A 24,646-nucleotide genomic window follows, 5' to 3' on the forward strand; every position below is an offset into this window, starting at 1 on the left:
GTCCTTATAAAAATGGTTCTAGTTCAACTTGAGGTACTATGCCCTGCCTGGCACAGGGGAAGTGCTGTTTGCCACCAGTTTAAATATTTCTAAGTTGTTAAACTGTGCATTTTGGGGCATCACAGCCTATCTTAACCACAAGAAGGTATGAAAGAAAACCCAGTAATGGTGTCATGATCCTGTCTCAGCTACAGTCATATACAATAGAGACACCTCTCTTGAAAAAGAAAAACAGTCATACCAACATAGTTTTTTCTCTATAGTTTTGTTCATGTCGGATGGAAAAAGGTCTTTTGTGAACCTTTCCCTGTTATTGAAAGTGGCTCACTAGTTTCACCTGAATTTTCCCTCTGGTTGTTTCCTGCTATGTTGAGAGAAGACCTAGTAAATAAGAGTTTCTAAAAATGTTACACACCTACAGCATGGGATTAAAATGAAATTACTGAAGCAAGTTTCACTGTTGCTGCTAGGCTTGCCTTCCAATAGCCAAACCAGAAATGGGAGACACTGATGAACTGCAGTATATGAGGCGTGCTGTCACAGCTTAGGGAGTGAGCTTCAACCAGACAGATGTTAGGACAATTAAAAGGTGCAGGCCTCCCAGAGAAGAAAAACCTATACGGCCGGTAAAGAAGGGTATGTTTCTGAGCCCAGTGCATACTTAAACACTCAGGAATATGGCAATCCTGCAGTACTTTGCCCTGCAGAAACATGTTATGGAAATGTTTCCAAGAACCAGAAGCAGGAACAGACTGGAGGGGAGGGCAGCTGAGGGGGCTGTACCCACAGGCTTTTAGTCACCTAAACTGGTCCAAACTGTGTGAGAACCGGGTGCTCACCATCTAGGAATGAATGCAGAGAGAAAGCACAGACGTGGATAAATCCAAGCAGAATGCCACGTTTTATACGTTCATTTTGGTATACACATCTAGGTGGACGGATGTCATTTCCAATACAGAAAACACAAGGCCCAAAGAGTAACATGATTAGAAAGTGCAGCGTAGATAGTGGATAAAAAAGATAATTACTGATTGTGACCGTAGCCCCTCTTGCACGTGCATTCAGAGAACAGGAACATGATAAGGCTTCCCCAGATCTTGTAGCCCCTGACAGTAAAGCTAGTTTTTTGGGTGACTGTGCAAGGGAAAATTTCAGAGAGGCCTCAGTACAATGGCAAATCCACCTCATGATGTATTAATTAGAACAGGAGTAATGAAAAGTATGTATGAAAAGTGAAGGACGAACACAGCTCCTCTAAAGATACTAATTCTTGTGGGGTTAGGTAGGGTATTTTGTATGTAGCACCTATTTTTGAACTAAGACATTCCACTATTTTCACCTGAAGTTTTGGCCTGCCATAAGTGCAAATACTTAGCTTTAATTGCAATATTTTAATATCTTACCTTTGCAACCTTTTACTTGCAAAGGTAAACATTGTTTAATCGCAATTCTAGTTGTTTTAAGTGGTAACCCCATAATATAAAACTACTACTAAGACACGTATGTTAAATGTTTTTTATTTCACTGTCACATTTCACAGTTTAGTGGAAGACAGGAGCTAAAATAGCTGCACACTCATCCCTAGTACTGAACCATGTGTATGGATGTGTAGTCTATAAATATGTCTTGTCTCTGCCAAAGGTGGTTTTTTTCTGCATTAGAAAAGGTAAAATTCATGCTGCAGAATAGAGAATCATAAGACTTCATGCTACTTACTTCCCAGTTAAGCTGTATTTTGGCTTTCTTGAAAATTAAAAGGTGTCTAGACCTTGTGTCCTTTTTCAGTGATTAATGTAAAGCAAAACAGAGGGAAGAAAATCTGTTTGTCTGTGGTATTGGTGAATTGTGTTTTCCTTAAGTCAGACTAGAACCTAAAATAACTTTCCAGTGTGCGCCATGTTTAGCCAATTTTATAGACCTGTCCCTATGGCACGCCTAGGAAGTAGCACTGGAGAAAACCTCTTTGGCCAATCTGGAAAACACTTCACACATCAGCTATCGACCATTCAATGCAACCGCACAGAAGAGCATTTTCTGCCATCAATCAACAATAATTCCTGGCATTTACAAGGCATCTTTAATCTGAGAGCCTTAAATTGCTCTGCAACGATAATAAATTCTCAGAGTGCCCCTCCAAATTAGGTGACATAGTATTTGATTTACAAATGAGCAAAGTAAAACATAGAGGAGTAAGATAATTGTTCATGATCAGATAGTGAATTTTTGGCAGAGTCCAGAAAAACATCTAACCTTACAGCCTTTTAGATTTGTGGAAAATAGGTGTAAACTTTGTTTCCAAAGCAGATTAGTATCTGCTGTCCACTTACTCTGCACAGATGTTAACTGGTCTGTAATGACAACATTGGACAGTGATGAGCCGTGTTTCCAAGCAATTGGGTTACAGATTAGGAGAGGACAGGGAATGCTTGAAGTGTGGAAAAGTTTTTCACTTCCTGAATCACCGCTAGCTTTTGAATGAAGAGCTGTAATGCAGAGAGACTGTAGCACGTTCCTGTATTCTAGTTCTGCTCTTACTTGGTAGTAAAAGGGACACTGGGCTCTGAAGAAGGATATAATAGGCTGCACATGAACTAAATACACGGACGAGGCCTCAAGTTTGATCGCAAAAATTCTCTGTACGGATGTCTCCGAGAACAGAACTGGTTTCAAAATGTGTAGACCTGTGAAGAACAGAGTATAAATACCTAGACAGATGTCAGGGGATGCATTTACAACCCAGTTCAGAGCCATAGGATGAAGCATAGCTGCTTTAGACTAGCAAGGAAAAATAACCTGCATAGTAAAAATGCAATAAAGATTTTTGGTTATTTTATGACCCTTACTTTTACTATAAATACGAGTGAAGAACTGTTGTGATTGATAGGATTGCTATTTCTGAGGTTTGCAGGGGGTTGAAAACCCTCTTCAGGCAAATCATATCTAAGCCCTGCTACATTTAATAATATACAGAGTTAAAAAAAGATCCTCTCCTGTATACTCTGTGTCTTGTTCTGCTCTTTTAGCACTTCAGTACCTTATGGTTTCAAGTCTGTGCTTTTAGACCTGTTTCACACCCCCAGTTTCTAAATCCCATGTCATTCTTCTTCTTGAGAATTTTAAAATTAAATACATTTATGCAGCAAAAAAGATATTTATGGTTTAACATTTTAATAATGCTGTAGTCACGATTTTATTAGTGCTTCTCTGTTACATTTTGCATGAGATAAGGAAGAGTAATGAAGAGAATATCATTGTGGGGTTTTAGGCTTATGGGCTTAATGTATTATGATACAACAAAATCTATTATCTAAAGGTCCCCTTCTCACAAAGGCAAATGAGAGCACCACAGACATGACAATATAAAGCAGCAGTCAAACCAGCGATAACATTCTGTAATTGGAAAAACATTTTTTTTATAGAAATGCAATTTATTAAGAAAAAGTTTGAAATAAAGAGCTTTAGGATTCCTAATCTTGGCTGTTTGTGTATTACACAGCTTGTAAGAACAGAAATGACAAACTAAACAGAACCAAACCTCTTTTCCCACACGATGCAATTTGATCCCTGACCTACAGCAGATCGCTTGGCCATCTGGACAGCTCGTGTGACAGGATGTAAGAAATCACCAGTTCAGTTGGGTATAAATGGTTGGAAGGAATCCTTTCCAGACATCCAGAATGTTTCAAGCATTCTTCTTGCAGGTGAGAGTGAAAACCTTATAAAAACTCTCTGGATTTCTTCCCATGCTACCTAGTAGGTACGAAGGTAACTTCTAATGAAAACTGGACAGACGTTACTTAGTCAGGAACCATGTCAACATTAAATGTACAGGGGAGCTCTCCTTTTACTTTCATTCCAAATGATAATGAACTTAATTAGGCTGAAATATCTCCCCAAACCTGAATTATACTAAATATTCATTTCAGGAGCACTGATACTGAAATCTCCAAAAAGTAACATGATTCTCTGGACACCAAAGTCACTTTCCCTTCTCTTGGCGGCTGCCTGCCTCAGAGCAGCCGTCCTGGGGCCACGAGAAGCCCGCAGGTCCCAGCCTGAAGGGGACAGGGCCCGGCAACGCCGAGTTACCCCGCGGACGCGGGCACTAGCCGGCTGTGGGAAGGCAGGTGGGCGACCGGGCAGAGAATCGGAGAGCTCTCTCCTGGGGATCTGGCAGAACAGCCCTGAGCCTCCCGTGGAGCGGAGGCGGCCGCCCTGCCGTGCCAGCTCTCCGCCAGCCGCGGCCCTCTGCTTCGAAACCCGCCCGCAGACTCGTCCCCAGGCCGCTGCCGGGGCTCCGAGGCCCGTTAGCGCCCGTTGCGCCGCCGTCGGGCGCTGCCAGCGGAGGCGGCTCCCCGGCACCGCCCTTGCCGAAGCCGTCGGAGATCGACCGGGCTCCGACAGCGGGCGGCGGAGACGCTGCCGGGGCGGCCGAGGGGGGGGGGGAAGGAGCCGCCTCCCTCCCGCGCTCCCCTCAGCGGGGCTCGAGCCGCCCGGCGGTTGCGCGTCCTCCCCCCCTACGGGGGCGCCAGGGGGCGACGCGCGCGGGCGCGAGGGTGGGGGGGCAAGGCGCGACGGGCGCGCGCGCATTACCCGGCATGCAGCGGGCGGCGGGCTCGCACCAAGATGGCGGCGCCTCTGGAGGAGTACGAGAAAGAAGCGGGCTGCGTCCCCATCCTGCACCCGGAGGTGAGGACACCCCGCCGGGCGGCGGCGGCGTGCGGGCTCGGGGCGCGGCCGGGAGGTGCCCCGCCGCGGGAGGGGAGGGGGGAGCGAAGCGAGACAGCGGGCGGGCGGGGTGCGCGGAGGGCGGGAGGTGCGCCGCCGCCCCCCGCTGCCGGCCTGGGTGTGTGCGGCGGGCCGGGGTGGGCAGGGCCGGGCCGGGCCGGGTCGGGCCGCGGCAGGGAGGTGGCCAGGCGGGGAGGAGGAGGATGCGGGTGCCGGTGGCAGGGAGCAGGGCAGGCTCCGCCGCGGGCCCTCCTGTGGCGCCTTCCCCGGCGGCGGCGGTCCCGCCCGGCATCGGGCCGGGGGGGGTGAGGCAGGCGGCGGGGGCACGCCTCACCCCCCCCGGCCCGCCGTGACCCAGCCGCTCTTCCGCGGGCAGAGTCGCCCTGGAGCGGTACCGCGGCACCGGCGTCCCTGAGTAGCAGCGCTCAGTGCCCCGCCGGGCTCGGCGACCGCCCCCGTCGCCCCGGGGGGGCTGCGGCCCGGCAGCCCGAGGGAAAGCGGTTCGGGGGAGGAGGAGTAAGTGTTTCCTCTTGCGTTTGGCTGGCACTGCCCTGCGGCTGGCCTGCAGATCGGGCCTGGTCCCGCCCTGCCCAGCACTCCCTGGGTGGTGTGGGGTTTATTTTGAAAGCAAACGGTCTGTCTTTTCCAATGTGTTGGCCAGGCGGTGGGAGGAATGTTTACAGGTAACATATAGAGGTCGTTTCGTGACATATTTTTTACCCTTCTTTTGTGCCACCCACCTTTGTCAACAGCATGTGTGCATTCTTGAGGACTAGTATGATTGTTCTGAAATGTGTTTTAAACAGTTTAGAAAACCTTTTATGTGTGGACTTGTTACCTGATACATGAAGGATTGTAAGAATTGATTTTTCAGCCTACAAAAAGTATTAGTTGTATATGCCAGACTCCAGTTTTTGCGAAGCAGATGGCACTCTTTTTCCTTAAACAACATCTTAAAGACGCTTTAAGTTTTCTTGATGACTGAAGAGGCTGTGTAGGCCTCTGTATGTGATTGTATATCCTACTCACACTTCTCTACCTTTCCAAACTGTGCTCACTTACAACTTTAAAATAGAGTCAACTGTTCTGAAGGTTAAGTAGCAAAGCAATGTACCCCAAATAAGTGTACTGGATTTTTTTTTTGTTGTTTTTGGAGGATTTTTTAAGTGATGTGCAAAGATTGATGCTACCTGTTTCTTCAGACTAACTGGAGAAGTACCCTCATTTGCAGTGTCTGATATTTTTCAGAAGTGACGGAAGTTTTCAGTAATGATCCAGACTGTTGGATGAGGCTTTGGGCAACACGGTCTAGTGGAGGGTGTCCCTGCCCGCAGCAGGGGGGTTGGAACTAGATGATCTTTAAGGTCCCTTCCAACCCAAACCATTCTATGATTCTGTGTTGATTTTCTTTGAAAGAAAGTGTTCTTAACTTGTGGAAACTTTAGATGGGCAGTCTAAAACCATAAAATGTGATGATAAACATCTGCAGGCTTTTAGAAAACCATTGTGTTTTGAAGATTAGTATTTGTTAAATTAACTTTGAGTAATTACTATATAGTGAACAAAGATGGCTCTGTTTAAATTGTTGACTTTCACTAGTTAAGCAATCTGATCGAATTTTATACCATTCCTTTGGTGTATAAAGTTAAGTATGTGTACAAAAGATGGGGAAGGAAGTTAATATATATTGTATGCTGTAACACCAACCTAAATCTTTTAATACGCAATAAATATCACTTGCTTAACTAGTCTTGAGGGTTTTTTTTAAATTTGATTTTTCTGGAAATGCTGAGTATCTGACTATATCTTATTCATAGGGTAGTATTTACGTGGATTTCAGTGGGTGTTCCATTAGTCCTTAAAATCCCTTTGTGCAGATAAGCTTTAAAAGAGAGGGATGTTTTTTAACGTTGGTGGTAAGACTGTTAAAAGAGCATTTCTGGAGTGTCTGTTAAAAGCTTGAGGATTCTGTACTGTAGCAGAGCTGTATTGTCACAGACCTGCCCACTGAACAATGTAGTGCATCTGTGTTCAGTCATTTTTGAAGGTCAGGGACCTTAATACTCGGTGATTTCCACTTTTTAAGAAAATAGCACTATGTCCTTATGTAAGTAGTGACGTTGGAGCATGTAATCAGTTCTTACACTTGTATACATATAAAACTGATGCTTTTTATAGTGCTGTCAAAATCTTTCCCAGTTTCTTATGTTTCATGCTACTATTATCTGTGTCATACATCTCTTAAAAATATTTTTCCTGTGTTTTTTTTTTTAATGAAGCTTTTGCTTCATACTGTCTTTTTATTTTGACTAGTTTTGATTACTTTCAATGTTTAAGGGGCTTTTTTGGAAGGGAAGTATTTGTTTTTTATATGGGCTCTATGGCTTTGCGTTTTGCCATGAGATATTATGAACGTAATATTAAAGTTGTAGGAAAGATGGTCTTGGGAATAGTGAAAAATTACTGAAATACTGAAGTGCTGGAAGATCTGTTTGTTTATTTGTGTAAAGGCTTAGCTTAGTGATTCAAGTAAGTTTGGTAAGAAGAGGTAGAAACACTGCTGAAAATGTGAATGCTCTTAGGAAGTTGATGATGGGACTGCTTTTGGTGGGTTTTGTGTGGTATCTTGCTGAGTGAGTTCATGGGCCTCCCTCCCACAGGAAAGCAAGCCGATCTTGTGTAATAGGCTCTTGTTTCAAAGGATATTTATTCTTCTTAACACGAGTTCAGTTTAGTATGACAGTGTGGATTCCACTGTTTTCTGCTAGCATTATTGTAAGTTTACTAGTGAAATAGCAAAGCATATAAATATCATTTTAGTGGTGAAGTACAACAAATAACATCAAGTGCTCATGCAATACTCATAGAATGATCTTATAGTATGTGATAAATGGATGGAGAACTGCTGGCTCACTGATGTATCTCAGAAATAGTTGCTAGAGAGAATTATTTTGAATGTCATTGTTCCTGAAAGTTTTAGAGGAGTTAATCTACTAGACTTGAGAGTTGGCTTTTTTCATGAATTATTTGGAAGTAATAACAAAACTGTCCTTAAGAAAACTTGCAGACAAACAAGATGGATAGGTACTTAGCAGAGAGGACAGAACAACTGTACAAAACCATCCAGAATTCATGTGAAGTTATTCTAGTAAAACAAAGGACACCTGAGTGCAGCCATATTTGAAGTAATGCATTGAATATAAGGAACATAGACATGGGATTGTATCCTAAAATTTATTGACTGGTATGATATAAATATGAACAACCAGTTCAGCAGAAGCTCCCAATATAATGCTTTGATTTTGACTTTTTTTTTTAAGGTGGTTTACTGATTAGGAACAAGGGGATGATTTTTGGCTTAGCATTGTGGTAATACAATGAAATTTTGTCTTTAAGTCATAGTTAAACAATGAAGAGTGTGGAAAAGAGTTAATTATTTTAATAATGCCTTATGATGAAAGGCTTGAAAACATTCTTTTCACATTATCAGAAATAGTGAGAAGCACCTTTTTTGCCCTATGTAAATACTTTCTTACTGAGATGCAGTGCTTTATTCAGCTTATACTTAACAAGATCCAGTGCTGGAAAGTGAAACTGAGTGGGATCAAATTGAAAGGCGCAAGTGGTAAACAGCGAGAGTGAGTAGTTGTTGTAACAAAGAAAGAAGGGCAACGGTGGATTATCCAGCTCTTGATGTTTTCAGGTTGAGTTTAGATGTCTTTCTAGAGACCAAATGCAAGCTTTTGAATTCTGTGGATGGATAACTGGGTGGTGGTTCAAATCTGTGAATATAGAGGAGTGTAGAATATGTTGGGGTGACTCTGCTTCTGTGAGTGATGTACCACCTCTTTCATATCCATGAATTCTTCAGCAGGATCGTGAAGTGCACGGGTGACCAAAGAGAGGGAGGCCTCTGGGTGTAGATATCAGGGTAGACATGGCATTGGCTGCCCTGCAGCATCACGCAGTGGCTATGCTCTAAGAGGTGCAGAGCACCCTGGGATGGCACAGTAACACTGGGCTGAGTAGTCCCTGCTAGTTTGTTTCATCCTCACAATGTTCAGGTTTCTGGTGACAGTTACAATGGCAAGCTCTGATTCCATTTATACAGTGTAACCCTAGTGTGGGAATGGTACTCGTACTGTTTGTACTTGTTACCCTTCAACTAAATGCTTTTAATAGGCCTTCTGGCTTTAAATTCCTTGGATCCTCTAAACAAGAACAACTTCCTGACTGTTCTGTGGTAGGTGATGATAGGCTGGGATGTTTTATTTTGAAAGGAGGAGGGGGGGAGGGATAGCTAGGAAATGGATTTTGTTTGTATTGCTCCTTTTTGTTTGGAAAATATTCTTGGTGTGTGGCCTAATATGGCCTGAACTGCCAAAGGTATTTCAGCTGTTCAGAGCTGCATCTTTTCCTAAATGGTAAGCACTATTACTGGGGAGGAAGCTCTGTTCTGTTACTGCTGTGTAGTGCATTCACCAGTGTGGTTAGGTTGTGTGGGACATGTTTGAGAGAGATGGAAGTTATTGGTTATTGCAGATCTCTTTTGTCATTAGAAAAGTCTTGGCTGTGGGAAGTTGGGGTTTGGTTTTTTGTTTGTTTGGTTTTTTGGTTTTTTTTTTTTGCTTACTCTAAAGTCAGAGAAAAATCATCTTGCGAAGCTGGAAGAAAATTTTAAGAGTTATGGGCTCTGGCAGGAATTATCCCAGCTGGAAACCTTCGTTTTTATCTTTGTTTCTCTTCTGTTCAATTTGTAACTACCTAGGAAGTAGAAGCATGATATCTCCTTGTATTCCTCAGTGGTGCTGTGAAGAAAATAGGTAAACTATAAGTAGATGGCTTTGGCTCTATTTTCTTCTGTTTAAAATATCAGTGAAAGGCCTGATTTTACAGTCCAACTCTGTTCCCTGTGGAATTCTGTTGAGATTGTTGGGGCTGTATTGGGATGCAGATTGTTCCTAATTGTCCTGTACAGGACTTACTCTGTAGTTTAGTCAGGATCACTCCAAGGACTAATGCAGGCATTGAAGGTTTTTTTAATGAATGAATTCTTTTTATAGCCAGGGTACTACTTGTAAAAAAGAAAATAAACAAAATCGTACAGTAACAGATAATATTGTATAGCTGGGAGAGTTGCCCTCAAATTGAATTAGTCTCTTTAAGACTTAAACCTGTTTCTAGTTTGAATTTAATTTGTTTCTGTTCATCACATCTTGAGAGATATCTAGCCAAATATAGGTCTGTCTGTATTTATTTAATATGCTGATGATTATCATATCCCTGCACTGGTGTTATGGTCTGCAGCCCTACTGACCCTTTTGAGTCTCTCATTAAGACACGTTCTTTCATTCTTTCAGCATTTTCATGGCATTGCTCTGAGTGCAATAGTTCATAGTAGTGAACTTGAATACAGAGCGCTATTCTAGTAGTCACACCAGGGCCAGTTGCAGTAGTAAAGCAACTTCCACATTCTTACTTAGCATTCCCCATGTGTATAGACTGTTGTACTGGTCTTGTTGGGAACTGCATCATGTTGGAAGCTTGTACCCAGGTTGTTACCCACCTCCAAGCCTTTTCAGTTGGGTCTTCATTTTAGATGTGACTTTGCTTTTGTTGGTATTTTAAAACCTTATTCTGGCATGTCCCCAAGTAATATAAGCTACACTGTATCAGAAATAGAGTATTATTTATCCCCCTTTCTCCCCCCACTAAAAAATTTGTTATAAAACTCTAACTGTTGTTTACTCCTAGGTTGCAGACAACCATGAAATAGGGTGGTGTCAAAATACAAGCTTTGTGGGATGCTTAGTGTCCTCTCAATACTATTCTCATATTGACGTTCCCCTGAGGTTTTAAAAATGTGAGTTGCTGAAAAGAGCAAGAGAGATTTGTTGGTCAGCATAGTCCTTAACTAGGACAGTATGTGTAATAGTCACAGAACAAATCATAAGAATAAAGCTTGTTCATCTCTAGTTTTTAATACATGCAAGATAGGCAACATTAACTTTCTTTATATTCTAATGTCTTAATCAAAATATGAGACAATACTAAATCAAACGCTTTGGTCATTAACTGTGTTTGACCATTACTACTACTTTATCAATTGGAAGTGCTGGGTTTATTTTTCTGTGAAGCCATGGTACTTAGCATTACTAGTCTTTGCTTTTTTATTAATTCTATATCAAACCTGGAAAAGCCTGCAATAACTTAAAATGGTAACCATTTATAACCCATGTTATCTTTTATCGAGATCACTGGAGTTTCTTCAGGCTTAATGAAAAATAGTATTTACATCTTTAGGACTATATGGTTGACTTAACCTGTACTTCAAAGAAGTTTAATAATATTTGTTGTATATTAGAAAGCATTTTATTATGGCAACAGGATATGATTTAAATTTTCTGGCTTTTCCCTCACCTGTTTTTGTTCTGCACTTGTTGAACACTTTCAGGTTTTGTGGGTTTTTTTGTTTTATTGACAGTTCTATTGTTCTTATGTTGTAGTCTTGACAACTTTTGTCCATTTCTTTTGTTTTTAGGATGCTGCCTGTCCTTCTAGGGATAGCGATGTCTTGTATCCTTTTGCTTGCCTTTCAGTTTTCTGTATTTTTTCCAATTTGTCACACTCATTGTCAATGCTTCTCTTCCCATTTTTACAAGATTTGGGTTTGTTTTTTTTTTTTTTTAGAGTTGTTCTCATGTCCCTTGTAAACTATGCAGTTCTTTACCACTCTGGACTTTTTCTCAGTGGTAACATTGTGGCTTCTCAGGCATCTGGTAAAACACTTAAACTGTCAATAGTTGAAATCTATTTTTTTTTTCTACGTACTTTCTTCTGATTTGAAGAAGTAGTGATTGATTTTTGACTTTCTGAGACAGGCCCTCTTAAAGCATCGGTTGTAAATGTCTGATTTGATCTGAATTCGTGTTGACTCAGTTTGCCTTTACTTGTTAAGCACAGACTTTATTTCTCTCAGATTTCCCAGAATTTTAGTCTTTCAACAGCATTTATTTCACTGTTTGCCTGTTTGCTCAGCAAAGTAATGAGACATTATAAATGTGGAAGAGGGTTACATTTTAACTTTGCAGAATCCAGTTTATGGAATTAAAGAGGAAAGTGTTTGTTTGCTTGAAAACTGGATAATTTCAGCATTCACACTGTTCTCTGCTGCTTTTCGAAGACAGTATGAGCTAAAGATTTTACTTTCATAGCATCCTTGTAGTTGAGAGAAACACTGGGGTCTGTACAAATGAGACTAGAACTAAGTTGAAAGCTTTTTCTAAAGTCAGAGGGAGTCTGGCTGAATTGAACCCTCAGGCCTGTCATGCCCAGTACGTGGTGTAACACTAGATTACAATTTGTCTTGTGCACTTTTGAAATCTAGTAATTTCTTCCTATGCTTGTAGGATGCCCTGAGGTCTTTAGAAGCATTTCCTTGATTGTCTCTGTAAGGAGGGAGGTACCAAAAAATGGAGAGGAGTGGGAATGCTGTGGTCAGAGCTTGGAAGACTGCTCAAGACCAGGGGAAGATGGCTCAAGAAGGAGGAAGCACAGCAGCAAGAGGGAGGACATCAGAGTGTGCTTTGGAAACACTTGTATTGCTGGCTTTGAAGGACGCGGTTCTGCAAAAGAGTTTAAGCTGGTCTGAAGCCACGGTGGAACCGAGGCACAGTCCCTTACCCTTCCTGGGGTTAGGTCTTGCAGTTATATGGCCAGTCAGTGAATTGGGATACTTCTAGCTTTGTCAGTCTGTGACCTGACCTAAGTGAAACCATTTCTGCACTGTTGTAAGAACTGGTAAGAGGTAATGGAGAATGTACTGCCAGGACAGTGAGTTTGACCACCCCTTCTCGTGGCAGGGCAGTTTTAGCCTGGCTTAAGCTGGCTGTGAAACCTACCTTTAAATGCTTCCAGCTGCACACATCTGCCAGTGATGCTTGCCTGGTCCCAGGATAAGCCAGTTCAAGAAAGTAAATAGATAGAAAACTCATCCCATACAACAAAAAAAGTGAGTGACTTTCAGCCAGTTCACTAAACTTACTCATAGCATCAAGTGCACTACATTACTGACAGAAGGTAGATGGTGAGCTGGTGTGACCAGTTTGGAAGATTAGGAGTTGGATAGAGTGGGACTGTTCTTAACTGTCAGACCACAGATTTACTAAGCTGTCTCTCACGTGCTGCAGCTGCAGAAAACTGACTATCAGTGTGACTAGAAACACCTTTCATGCACTTCCTGGTTGTGGTAGATGAACCAGCCTGTGTTTATCATAAGTGGGAATGAGAGTTTGCTTAGTTGTTTATTGATTTGAAGCCCCATTTGCTGGTTCAAGGTTGTGGTGGGAATGGTGAGTTGAAGTTTTCTATGAGGACTGACAGCAACTTCTTTTTTTCTGTATATGCCAAGGAGAAAAGAGGGCCCATAGCTAGACTGACTGCTCATTCTGTCATGTGCGCTTACCAGTGCTCTAGTTCTTGATTTAATGTTTTCACTGTTCCTCAGGGATGACTTAGCTTTAAACTCGCTAAGCAACATAATTTACATTTGAGTATGGCTTTGGCAAATACTTGCTGAATAAAGCAGAACCTTCAGTATACTTTTTTCAAATATGTCAAACCTGTTACCAGGTTTGAAAATTGAATGAAGAATATTGATCTTTGAAAAAGAATTTTCAGAATATCCTTTCCTGGGAATTTTAAAAAGTGTGGGGTTTTGTGGTTTTAGTTTGGTGTGTTTTTTTTTTTTCCTCCAAGTAGTTGAGGATCAGGATTGAGCTAGATACATACTTTGGTACATTTTTAAAGTTTAAAGTAGCACTTTAAAAGAGTGAAATGCATAAATGGTTTTAAGTTGCTCTCATGGTGACTGAGTACTAATGCTAGATCTCTCAGGGATTTTTGTTTATGTTGAGAGGTCTGCAAGCTCATAGGCTCTGAGACTCATACCTGTTTAGATCACTTGGAAAAAATACAGTTTTATTTCTGTTGAAATCCTGAGATTTTGGCTGAGAACACAATGCAACACTCCGGAAAAGAAAGCCAGAAAAAATGTATGTACATGCTAATGTAAGTTGCTGACTAAAAAAAAACCCACCTTTAAAGTAAGCTTTAAACAGTAGTATTTTAAGCTTTTAACCTTTACAAATGCTAGTAAATGCAGCTGTTTTAAATAACACTCACTGGTGACACCATGCGGAAGTACAAGGCCTTCTGAAAAGCTTTCTTGTGAAGCTATTACTTCCTTAAATTATAGCACTGTAAGTGAATCTGTAAGTAAATGACTAAAAGCAGTCCATTGGTTGTGGACGTGTGCTTTGAAGAACCAAAACTTACTCGTTACCAGCTGTGCCTTAAATCACACAATCTCTGACCTCTGCATAGAGTGGTTGGATTAAGGGCTCTGGTTGAGCATCTCTAAGTCGCTATGTAAAAAATCAGATCTACGTTGGAAAGTGTGCGGGATTATTATCTCTGGTGGCTGACTGTTGCTTGTGGGTGGGACTCTATCAACAGAAGGTACGTTATCGTGTTTGAGAGGAAGCTTTTCTCAATCTATTTTGCTGCTTTTTAAAGAAAGCATTGTCCACTTAAACTGTAAGTTGCTTTCAAAAAAATAAAATCAGAATATTAGGTACAGATTTTCTTCCTTGTGTATGTATTCTATAATTAGATCTCCAGGGGTTTTTGTAAATGCATCTTTTCTATTGGTGTGTCAGGAAACTGCAAATAGGCCAAAAATTTAGGAGGAAACCCAACATACTTCATAGGATGCTGTCAAATGTGTCAGAATTGGCATTGAATGGAAAGGGGTTTTTTTGTCATGTCATACTCATTTTGTGTAATTTAATGCTGTAACAGGGGGTGGGGAGAATCCCAGCATAAATTGTAAGAGTCCAAGTAAGGTGAGTCTGAGAGTATATATTTGCAAGCCGAGCACTGGACTGGTTTTTTTGATATATAACATGACCAGTTAAGATAAAAAAAAAAGTGGTATTGCACGCTTTTTCATGAAGAGTATAGTGTGGTTTAGATGGAAGTTTTCTAGGATGTTTTAGCTAAACTGAAGATGTATATGCACCATCCCAGTTCAGGCAATCTAAACAGCTCATAGCTGCTGAAGGCTCTGGCTCCTGAAACTGAGGAACCTATGGGATTATTCTGTGGGATTATTCTTTTTTTTTTTTCCTCCTTTTTTTCTGGCTAGGACTTCATGCAAATGTGAGAAGGATTAGACTGCTCCCACTTAATGACAATCAACAATTAGTCAGATTAGCTGTTACTGGTTTCACCCTGTATTTTACTGTTTCTAGAGGAGAAAAAGCTGCTCTTATGCCTGTGAAGAATTAAATGTAATTTTCTCTAAAATTAAGACATGATCACTTTAGCCTGTGTTTCTGGGACTTTGTATTGCAGAATTAGGTGAAGGGGTAGGGGCAGGAAAGTTATCATAGACTTTAGAAGAGGAACTTCCATTAAAAAAAGTTAAAATAAATACCAGGAATATCTTTTATAGGAATGCAATGTATTGATTTGCTTGTACTTATCTTGTGAGCATTCTTCTGTTAATACTAGTGCATAAGTGGCTAGTATTTATGTGTATATAAACTAATGTGGGTGTTTTTAATATGCAAAATAATATAAATAAATTTTTATAGATTGTTGCACTTTTAAAAAAAGTAGGAGGAAAACTGGGAAAGCTTACTAAAAAAGCACTGTATCCTGACAAAGGAAGAACAGAGGAATCGAACACACAAATACAGGGGAAGGAATTCTTTAATATTAACCTCCATTAGTCCCTGTTAAATATAACACCCATACATGAGGATTATTTTATTATTTAGCTTCCCTGAAATAATATACCTAGTTACACTGACTTCCAATTTTATCGTGATTCTTTTGACTGCAGGCAGATAAGGAAATAGTATAGTCATTAATTAAAATAATTATGATTTCTTCTGTTTTCATTAAACAAATGCAATAGTATACAATATTTTATGGAAAGTAATGCTTTTATTTCTACATTTTTATTTTGAACTTGTTAGTATTTTCTCTTTAAGCGTCAATTATCTTGTTCAGCATTCAGAATTTAACTGTCTGACTTTGATCATGGTATTGCTTCCTTGCAGCAATATTGCGTAATGTTAAAGGAAAGGCAGTCCTAGCCATCTGTTAATGCCTACCAGAGCCATGTGTAGCAGCTGTAAGCTGCAGAGTTTTCCTCCCTTCCTTATGTCCAAGCAGGCATATCGACCTATTCATATCCTTCCGCTATATATAATTGCAAATTATGAAATTGCTATCTCAGAATAATTCAGTCTTGATCATCTTATTCTTTCATGTGTAACTTTTTTTTTTCTATGAATACTCTTCTTGGAATTCTCCTTAAGCTTATTTCATTTTGGCTTTTTTTATTGGAAAAGATGAAAAGATTTGAATACTCAGGGAAAATGAGCATAACTTTACTTGTCCATTTGGTTATGAGGAGAACTGATTTGGAATGCTGCTATTGTTAGTGCTCATTCTGGGGAACTGTGCTTCTTTCCCCTCCCCCTGTATTTCTTCCTTTTTTCCTTTGGAGTTTTTATATTTTGCTTTATCTTCTGTTCCCCCATCTCATTTGTCCTGTTTTCTGGACGAGATTCCCTTTTCTCCTGTTCCATGTGGTTTCTTTTTTCCCCCATCCTTATTCTCCCTCTTCTGAGTTTTTTCCTACCCTGCATTACTTACACATCTGTGCAAGCAATATGCACATTTTGTGACTAATGAATAATGACAAACTAGTCAGAGATGCACATGAGTGATTAGGGCACTGTCAAAGGATGGTCACTGAAGCGGTAAGCTCATCTAGAAAGAGTGACCCTTGGTAGTGATTGAGGAACCAAATTTGATTTTTCTAAATAAGTAAAATCTTGCAACCTTCCAAGCCAACCAACCCTACCAGTTTCTAGAAGTAGCCTCATTTTCTTCATCCTGTCAGCCTGGTTTCTTTGAATATTTAAAAGCTGGAGTGTGTTGTTCCATGATTACTTAGTCAAATTAACAATTGGCAGCTGCTACAATGTTCCTGCTACCTTATCTTTACTTGCTTTCCCTCTACCAGTGGCTCTGGAGTCTGTCTTTTCACAGGAGAAACAGATTCAACTTGCTGTCCTTGTAAAAGAATCAGGTTTTTCTTGTTTAATTTTTTTTTCCCCTCTAATGAATTGAGTGGGCTCACTGCAACCACAGCACCAAGTACCAAAGCTAGCTTGAGTTAGCAGTAGAAGCACAGAGCCAAGAGCAGTGGGGGAGAGCGGGCAGAGAGATGACCTTTCTCTTTTAGCTATGGTAAACTGCTAATTTGGCTCTTAGTCACTTAAGCTAGTGGGCCAGCATTTGCCTCTGGGGAGAGAAGGTGGTGGGAATTTGTGACTGCAAATCCTTGTTAAGGTTAGGTGTGTTATATCATGATTGTCTTGACTCAGGATATCTTTATTTAAAAAAAGAAAAAAATTAAAATCTGTCTAGTATAGTAATGAAGTCATCACTCATATTAATAACTGAGAGGAAGTTGGAACCTTAATTAAATACCTTTCATAAGGTGTTTAAAAGTGTTTCTAGGTACAGATTAAAGAAAGAAAATTTCTCCTATTGAAACTGTATGTTGAGGAAAAATGAGTAAAAGTAAACAACACACTTTAATAAAATAAATTTAAATGCATTTTTAGAACTTTTGCAGAACTTGCTTCTTTTTTTAACTTCACTGTTCCAGTTATCACACTTGATGTAGCGATGCTGAATTGCACAGTTGATACACAGAGGCAATCAGCTATAGTATTTGTAACAAATGGAAAATTGTCTAGAAGCGGTATAAAATTCATCATTGACTTTCAACTTGCTGAGCTGACTTTCACATGCATGCGGTTTGTAAAGAAAAATGGTGTGTTGCTGCCCTAATGATCTATCAATACGGAGTTTTAATATAAATTCCACCAAGTGAAGCATTAAGGATTGAAGTGTTGCCTTTCATCAAAAGAATTAAGTTTGTAGGGAGCTGTATCTGGTGAAGAACATGTCACTGTAGTGCCATTTATTTTTGAGGCCCAGAGGTTAAAAATACATAGATCGCCTCTGAAACTGAGACTGGATTTGAAGAATCAATGAAGTATCAGTAGGTTCTAGTCGTTGGTATTAATCATTCCCAGTTATTTATTTTCTAGGAGGTATTTGACTGTGCTATTTGAAGTATAACATTTATTTGTAGTAGCAGAGTGAGACTTTGTCAGTTTATGGCCAATATCTTTTTTTAGCTATGCTATGTTGTGTTTATAAAAAAAAAAAAATACCCCAGCATAGGATTTGGCAGAACTCTGCTATTACGAGTGGTGTTTTCTGGAAGGTGTTTGAAATCTATACTAGGGAATACAGTGGCAAATGTAGAAATGTGGCCAGTCAGGTTACCACCCTCAGATTTAGGCTTTATAGTATATTGAACCAGGTACTGGTTTTAGTTTTGCTTACAGGAATTTATTTTTCTTCTGAGAAACTTAAGTAGTACTAATTTTGATGTTCTAATAGCAAGTTTATCTTTTAGGAAATAAAGCCTCAAAGCCATTACAACCATGGATATAGTGAATCTCTTGGACGGAAGAGCCACATTGATGATTACAGCACTTGGGACATTGTCAAAGCCACACAGTAAGTTTACGTTTGAGTTTTAGATTTGTCTGTGTCTGTATTAGCTAAAAACCAGTGAAATGGATTTTTTATTTCCATAAAGTGGAAGGTGAACTGTATTTGTAGATACAGAGTAGAAGATTTCAGAAATGAACTCTTACCAAATTACTGTTAAGACAAATTTATGAGCATTGTATGAAAATACGCAGGAGAAATTATTGTAAGATGCAAATATATGTGATTGCTGGACAGATTGTTGGAAGAGAACGTATGGTTTTCTTCCTGTTGGTACTGATGTTTGTTTTCTGTAGGTGATGATTAAGAGGTAAGTGGGCTACATTGATATGCAAACATGAGGGTTTCCTTGATTTGTTAACATCATTTATAGGTTAGAAGGAATGTATGTCTGTGTAACTTCCTTCATTGTCTCTAATTCTGCACTGTCAGCGCTGCTATGAAACTGAGTAGTTTATTGCTGAGAAAGGATTGTAGGAGTAAACTGTGTGCAAATTTAATAATTGTATTCTTAATGCAGATGAATAATACAAATTCTTCTTTTACACAATCCTGTAGTACGTACTAATTCACAAGACTTTCTGAAGAATTGTCATACACTACTTTGTAGCTCTCTATTGTTTACATTCAGAAACCACTGCTGTCGCCTTTCTTCAGTGAGCTGAGATGATAGAGTTTTGTCAGATTTTTATTTTTCTTTTATTGTTGATTTGAATGCTTAAACTGTTATGTATCTTGCTGAGCTATTTTTCTTTTTCTTAAAAGAAAAATCTTCTTTCCTTTTTTTTTTTCCTAAAAGGCATTTTCTCCAACTGAAAGGAGCTTTGCAGCTCAGCATTTGACAGAGACCCCATTTAGGTTTAGGAAGTATGTACTTTCCTTCATTTTTTGTTTTGAGCTGTGAGGAGTTTAATGTCCTGAAATAGATGTTGACTGTCTCTGCAATTGTTGTTCTAAATACTTTAATAGTAATACTACAACCTGTAATCCTCATATCAGGGTATTTTTAGAAATGAAAATATGGGCATAGCATCTAACTAGCTGCTTCTTAAAAGCATGGAAATAGGACAGCACAAGTGGTTTTGCAAGTTACCTGCTTCCATTCTTGTGTGCTTATTGTATCAACAGGACTGTGAGTTATCCATTATGTTCCTTCCCAGTCATGGCGAGATATGATTTACAGAGAGGATAGCATCTCACCAGAGAGGACTGTAGTTTTGTATCATGGCCCTAATGGTTAGTATCAAAGGGAAGGGAGGATGTCAGCATGGATGTACAATCAAGTTGTGACTTCCCTCCCTAGAGGGAGAATTCGCCTTTGTTTTAAGTATTTAATATGATTTGAAGGCTTAAAGGGAAAAAAAATCTCTGAAGTTTAAGGCAGAAAATAAACCTGACAAATACCATAAGACTTGCAATAAAATAAATAATGCTGCTAATGTATTAATTCAATGGTATTCCTATTAAAATGTAGTTATTCACTTTTGTAGAAATATAACATCTTTTAAGTGTATGAAAAATAGGTGATTTTATCCTCTACCACTTGTCCTCAGAAATCAGTATTCACTTAGATTAAAATATCTGCTGATTTTACTTTTTAGTTCAGTGCTAAAGTAAGAAAGGTGCCACAAAAGGTTTTGTGAAAAAGGGCTACTTGTCTGTCTCCCAGAACTCCCCTCCGCAAGCAGTTCAGTAAAGTTCAAGAAAAAAAGGTAGCAAAATAGAATAGGAATTATTTTCATTCTCTTAGCTTGGGTGTTGGGGTTTTTTTTTTGTGGTTTGTTGTTTTTTGGTTTGGTTATTTTTCCCCCTAAGTCCAGACATGTAAAATTCAGCATGGGATTGGCAGCACAGTTGTGTTGCTTTTTTTTTTTCCCCCCAGAACACTTCAAAACTTCCCTGAAAGAATATAATAGGGGTGGGGTTTTTAGTGTGATATAGTTAAATGATAGCTGGGGTGCTTACCATTAGTTAAATGAAATTCTGTTGATCCTGAGAATGGTCTGATACACAACTTTATAATTAGCTATCTTCCTCTGTTAAAACAGCAGCAGCAGCAACAAGTCAAACTGATCTGTCATCCAAAATGATTCTGCATTCCATATAAGACCACTTCAGTTGTAGGCTTCTTGACAGGTAGAAGGTGCATTTCACTGTAGCATAGAATTGTTTGCTATTAAATTTGTGATAATCAAAGCAGGAAGCAGTTAATCACACCATATAAGTAGCTGGTCAGTCTTTTAATTTTGTTCATAATCATTGTTGTTCTGAAACAGTATTTGATGTGCTGCATTATCAGAAGTTTCTCTTGTAAAGTAGCCAGTTATATTATTGTTGGAACATATATGAAAATGGGGAGCATAGTTCCTTAAACTTTGATGATAATGAAAAATGGGGTGAAAAGGTTTAAAACTCATCTATACTTCATATATGCTGTTTGAATGTAGAATTCTGTTTTGAGATGTTGAGTTTATTGGCACTTGATTACAGAGAAATAGAACAATGTTAGCAAAATAATGCATTTGCTTTTGTTTTTCAGCAAGGGAAAATAAAAGCTTGCAAGCTTCACACATTTTTTCCAGAAGTATTTGTTGTTTCCTATCTTGTTGAACTGTGTGTGTGCTTTATCTTCTTAGTCTCTAGATTGGACACTTATTAAATTAACATGCTCATACACTATGAGCTATAAATCTAATAACCTCTTACAATTGAATTAAGACTTTGTATGGAAAAGAGTGGTTCAGCTGATGTTCTCATTGCAAAGGGTTTATCAGTATTTATATTTTCTCCATTAAGTTCCTGATAAATTCCCTCACAGATGTGAGGGCCTAGGCATGCTTTATATCAAAAATAGTCTCTCTGTGTTTATTTTGCAGAAACTTGTGCTGGACAAAGAATCATAGTGTTTGGTTTTAATATCTATTGATATAAAGGAGGCTTTTCACTGACTTTGTTATAAACACGTCCAAGGGCATCTAGGTAGTGTTAAAAGTAGGAGTGTCTTAGTCCTTTATCTTGCAGATGTTACATTGTCTGCATAATCTCTTGACATCTTGTATTCGTTTATAGCGAAATTCAGTTTGGTTCATAGAAAGTTTCCACTGTGTTTCTGAAAAAAGAAGCATGCCACTCAAAAGTATTTGAAAATCTGTTTTCAAAGCAGTTGTAAAAAACATTCATTCTGGCCTTTGCTATTGCAGTGGAGGAACGTTGCATAGTAAATACTTAAGTACTTCACTTAAGACTGCATAGAAAGTCTTTGAATTTTTTCTGCCTTTACAAAATCAGAGGGTGGACCGTATACTGTTTTCATTTCTCTGTGATACTCAGTGTTCTTATTGGAACTGCAAGGGAATGGAGTTTTGTAAAAAAAAAAAAAAAAAAAAAAAAGTCCTAAGTGATTTAAAAGTGAAATTTAATGGAGATATGTTGAGTATGTTTATTTCCATCTCTTCTGACACCACTAGCCCTGTGTTATCCAAGGCTGGAGTCACAACTTTGAATGTGATGTCTTGGGAAAAGGGTACTGTGTTAACATAATAAATTAAAGTTGCTGGTTTTTGTTTTAAATCTTTTAAGCCATGAAACTAAGGAAAAGTAGCTAATGTTCACAGGTAAAGTGTATGATGGATTATGACTAGGATAACAAAATCTGAGACACATTAATCCTTGTGTCGTTTCAGTTCTGTTGAGAGTGAATAGGCACCTTCTGCTTGTAGTGAACTTGAGTAAATTCCAGCTATGCTGAAAGTATGTTAAATAACCATTATGAACATGGCTATTAAATATTAATGATATTAAGAAGTGCTTTTGTGACTTCTGGAAGATTGATTCCTTGTGCTCAAGTGTTACGATTTCATTATTGCATGAGTAACTTTTCTCTTTTATTCACTGAGATTCAAAATGAAGTCGTGTGTGTTGTGAAATAGTGCAGCACGAAATATGAAATATGCTGAATTTTGCCTAGGAAAAAATTGTTGGATACAAAAAGAACATGCTTTTTTCCTCTCACTGTTTCTCATCGTTCATGTGTGTAGTGGGTTGACCCTGTCTGGGGGCCAGGTGCCCACCACTCCGTTCACTAGACGGGAGAAAAAGTATAACGAAAAGCTTGTGGGTCGAGATAACGACAGGGAGAGATCACTCTCTAATTATTGTCACAAGCAAAACAGACTGAACTTAGAGAGGAAATTAATTTATTACCAAGTAAAACAGAGTAGAGGAATGAGAAATAAAATCAAATCTCGAAACACCTCCCCCCACCCCTCCCATCTTCCCGGGCTCAACTTCACTCCCGGCTCCAGTCTCCACTCCCCCCTCAGCGGCACAGGGGGACGGGGAATGGGGGTTACGGTCAGTTCATCACACGGTGTTTCTGCCGCTTCTTCATCCTCAGGGGGAGGACTCATCGTTCCCCTGCTCCAGCATGGAGTCCCTCTCATGGGAGACAGTCCTTCACGAACTTCTCCAATGTGAGTCTCTCCCACAGGGTGCAGACCTTCAGGAGCAGACTGCTCCAGCGTGGGTCCCCCACGGGGTCACAAGTCCTGCCAGCAAACCTGCTCTGGCGTGGGCTCCTCTCTCCACGGATTCACAGGTCCTGCCAGGAGCTTGCTCCAGTGTGGGCTTCCCATGGGGCCACAGCCTCCTTCAGGTGTCTCCACCTGCTCCAGCGTGAGGTCCTCCATGGGCTGCAGGTGGAATCTCTACACCCCCTCATCCTCCCTCCATGGTCTGCAGGGGGATCTCTGCTCTGGTGCCTGGAGCACCTCCTCCCCCTCCTTCTCCACTGACCTTGGTATCTGCAGAGTTTCTTACATCTTCTGACTCCTCTCTCCGGCTGCAAAAGCTCTCTCTAACTGTTTTTTTTTTTTCCCTTCTTAAATATGTTATCACAGAGGCGCTGATTGGCTTGGCCTTGGCCAGCGATGGGTCTGTCTTGGAGCCGGCTGGCATTGGCTCTATCAGACACAGGGGAAGCTTCTAGCAGCTTCTCACAGAAGCCACACCTGTGGTCCCCTTGCTACCAAAACCTTGCCATGCAAACCCAACACAATATGGTAACTGATAAGAAAAAAATAGGATACATATGGAATAATTCAAATTGAGGGTCGGCCAAAGTGACAATTACTCCTGACTTTTTTCAGCTATCCAGGGAAGAGCATGGGCAGACCATGGCACAGGTAAACATTCTTTATGCCTGGTCATTTGAGCCCCTGGAGTTCAGCTATATTGCTGAAAACAAAATGTGTCTGAAGTTCACATGGAAGGGTGGGATGTTTTTTTAACCACAATAACAATATAGCTACAACTGTCTAGACAATTTGAGGCTTTGGAACATACACGAAAGCTGAATTTCTCTTGTCTCTTAACATCACTGTTAATGGTTCATTAAGCAGCTCTTGAGTTATCCCTTTGCTGTTGAAAACAAAACTGTCTTACTGTTTAACACAAAAACCATGAGAATGTTTTGAAGGGTTTGTTAGTATTTAGCCACCATCATTCATGGGACTGAGACTTCGAGAGAAGAAAGATCATTTTTCTACTAATTGCATTTCCAGTTAAAAGAGCTTGATCGGAGTTGCAATGATAGCAAGATGAGGGAGTGAGCTCCTGGCTTACCTAGTGTTTGTTGGCATGGTGATGTGCTCACTGAAGAGAGATTCCTTCCTAGTATTGTGGCCAAATTCTATGTTAATCATACAGCAAAGCTGGCAGTGTCTATTTCCAAGAATCAGTGTGCTTGCAGACAAAAGATTGAAAAATGAATTATCTATTTAAAATGCAAAAGGCTTCTAGGATACTATTTTTGAAAGTATTAAATTCAGAATATCTTTAACTTGCAACAACAGATAAAATGTTACAGGTTAGTTACTGAAATGGCTTAAAGACTGTGGTAGTGAAACGAGCTTGCACAATGGTATTTTTGCCCTAGCAGAACTAGTCCCATTTCTTTCAGAACAAGGCAAGCCCAACAGTGTGCTTTAATTATACTCCATATTGATGTTTACAGCATCAGCCTCTAGAATTATCCCAGATGCTGAAAATTTGTTTGAAAATACAGCAGTCTCTTGTGAGGATTGGAATCTTTTCCTCCATTCCTCATTCTTGAAGGGCGTAGAGCCCTTTAACAACATTATGAGTGCAATTATGCTGAGTGTCTGAAATAAGTGATATTCTCATTTTGTAATCTAACAGTCCGTCATGACCCTTTGGAGGAGGCAAAATGAAGTCAGCTTCAGCA

At 39.9% G+C, this 24,646-nt stretch overlaps 1 protein-coding gene across 1 annotated transcript in view; it reads left to right on the forward strand.

Annotated features, from left to right (window-relative positions):
• The first annotated feature begins 3,171 nt into the window (after positions 1-3,171).
• ZDHHC17 (zDHHC palmitoyltransferase 17) overlaps positions 3,172-24,646 on the forward strand; it is a 72,952-nt gene continuing 51,477 nt past the window's right edge. Inside the window, exons 1-2 of the mRNA XM_075747332.1 lie at positions 3,172-4,689; positions 18,305-18,408. Coding sequence (XP_075603447.1) covers positions 4,627-4,689; positions 18,305-18,408 — 167 coding nt within the window. The 5' untranslated portion in view covers positions 3,172-4,626. The remainder of the gene's footprint in view (positions 4,690-18,304; positions 18,409-24,646) is intronic.

This window comes from Balearica regulorum, chromosome 1 (genome assembly GCF_011004875.1).
Source record: "Balearica regulorum gibbericeps isolate bBalReg1 chromosome 1, bBalReg1.pri, whole genome shotgun sequence".
In the NCBI taxonomy this organism is placed as follows: Eukaryota; Metazoa; Chordata; class Aves; order Gruiformes; family Gruidae; genus Balearica; species Balearica regulorum.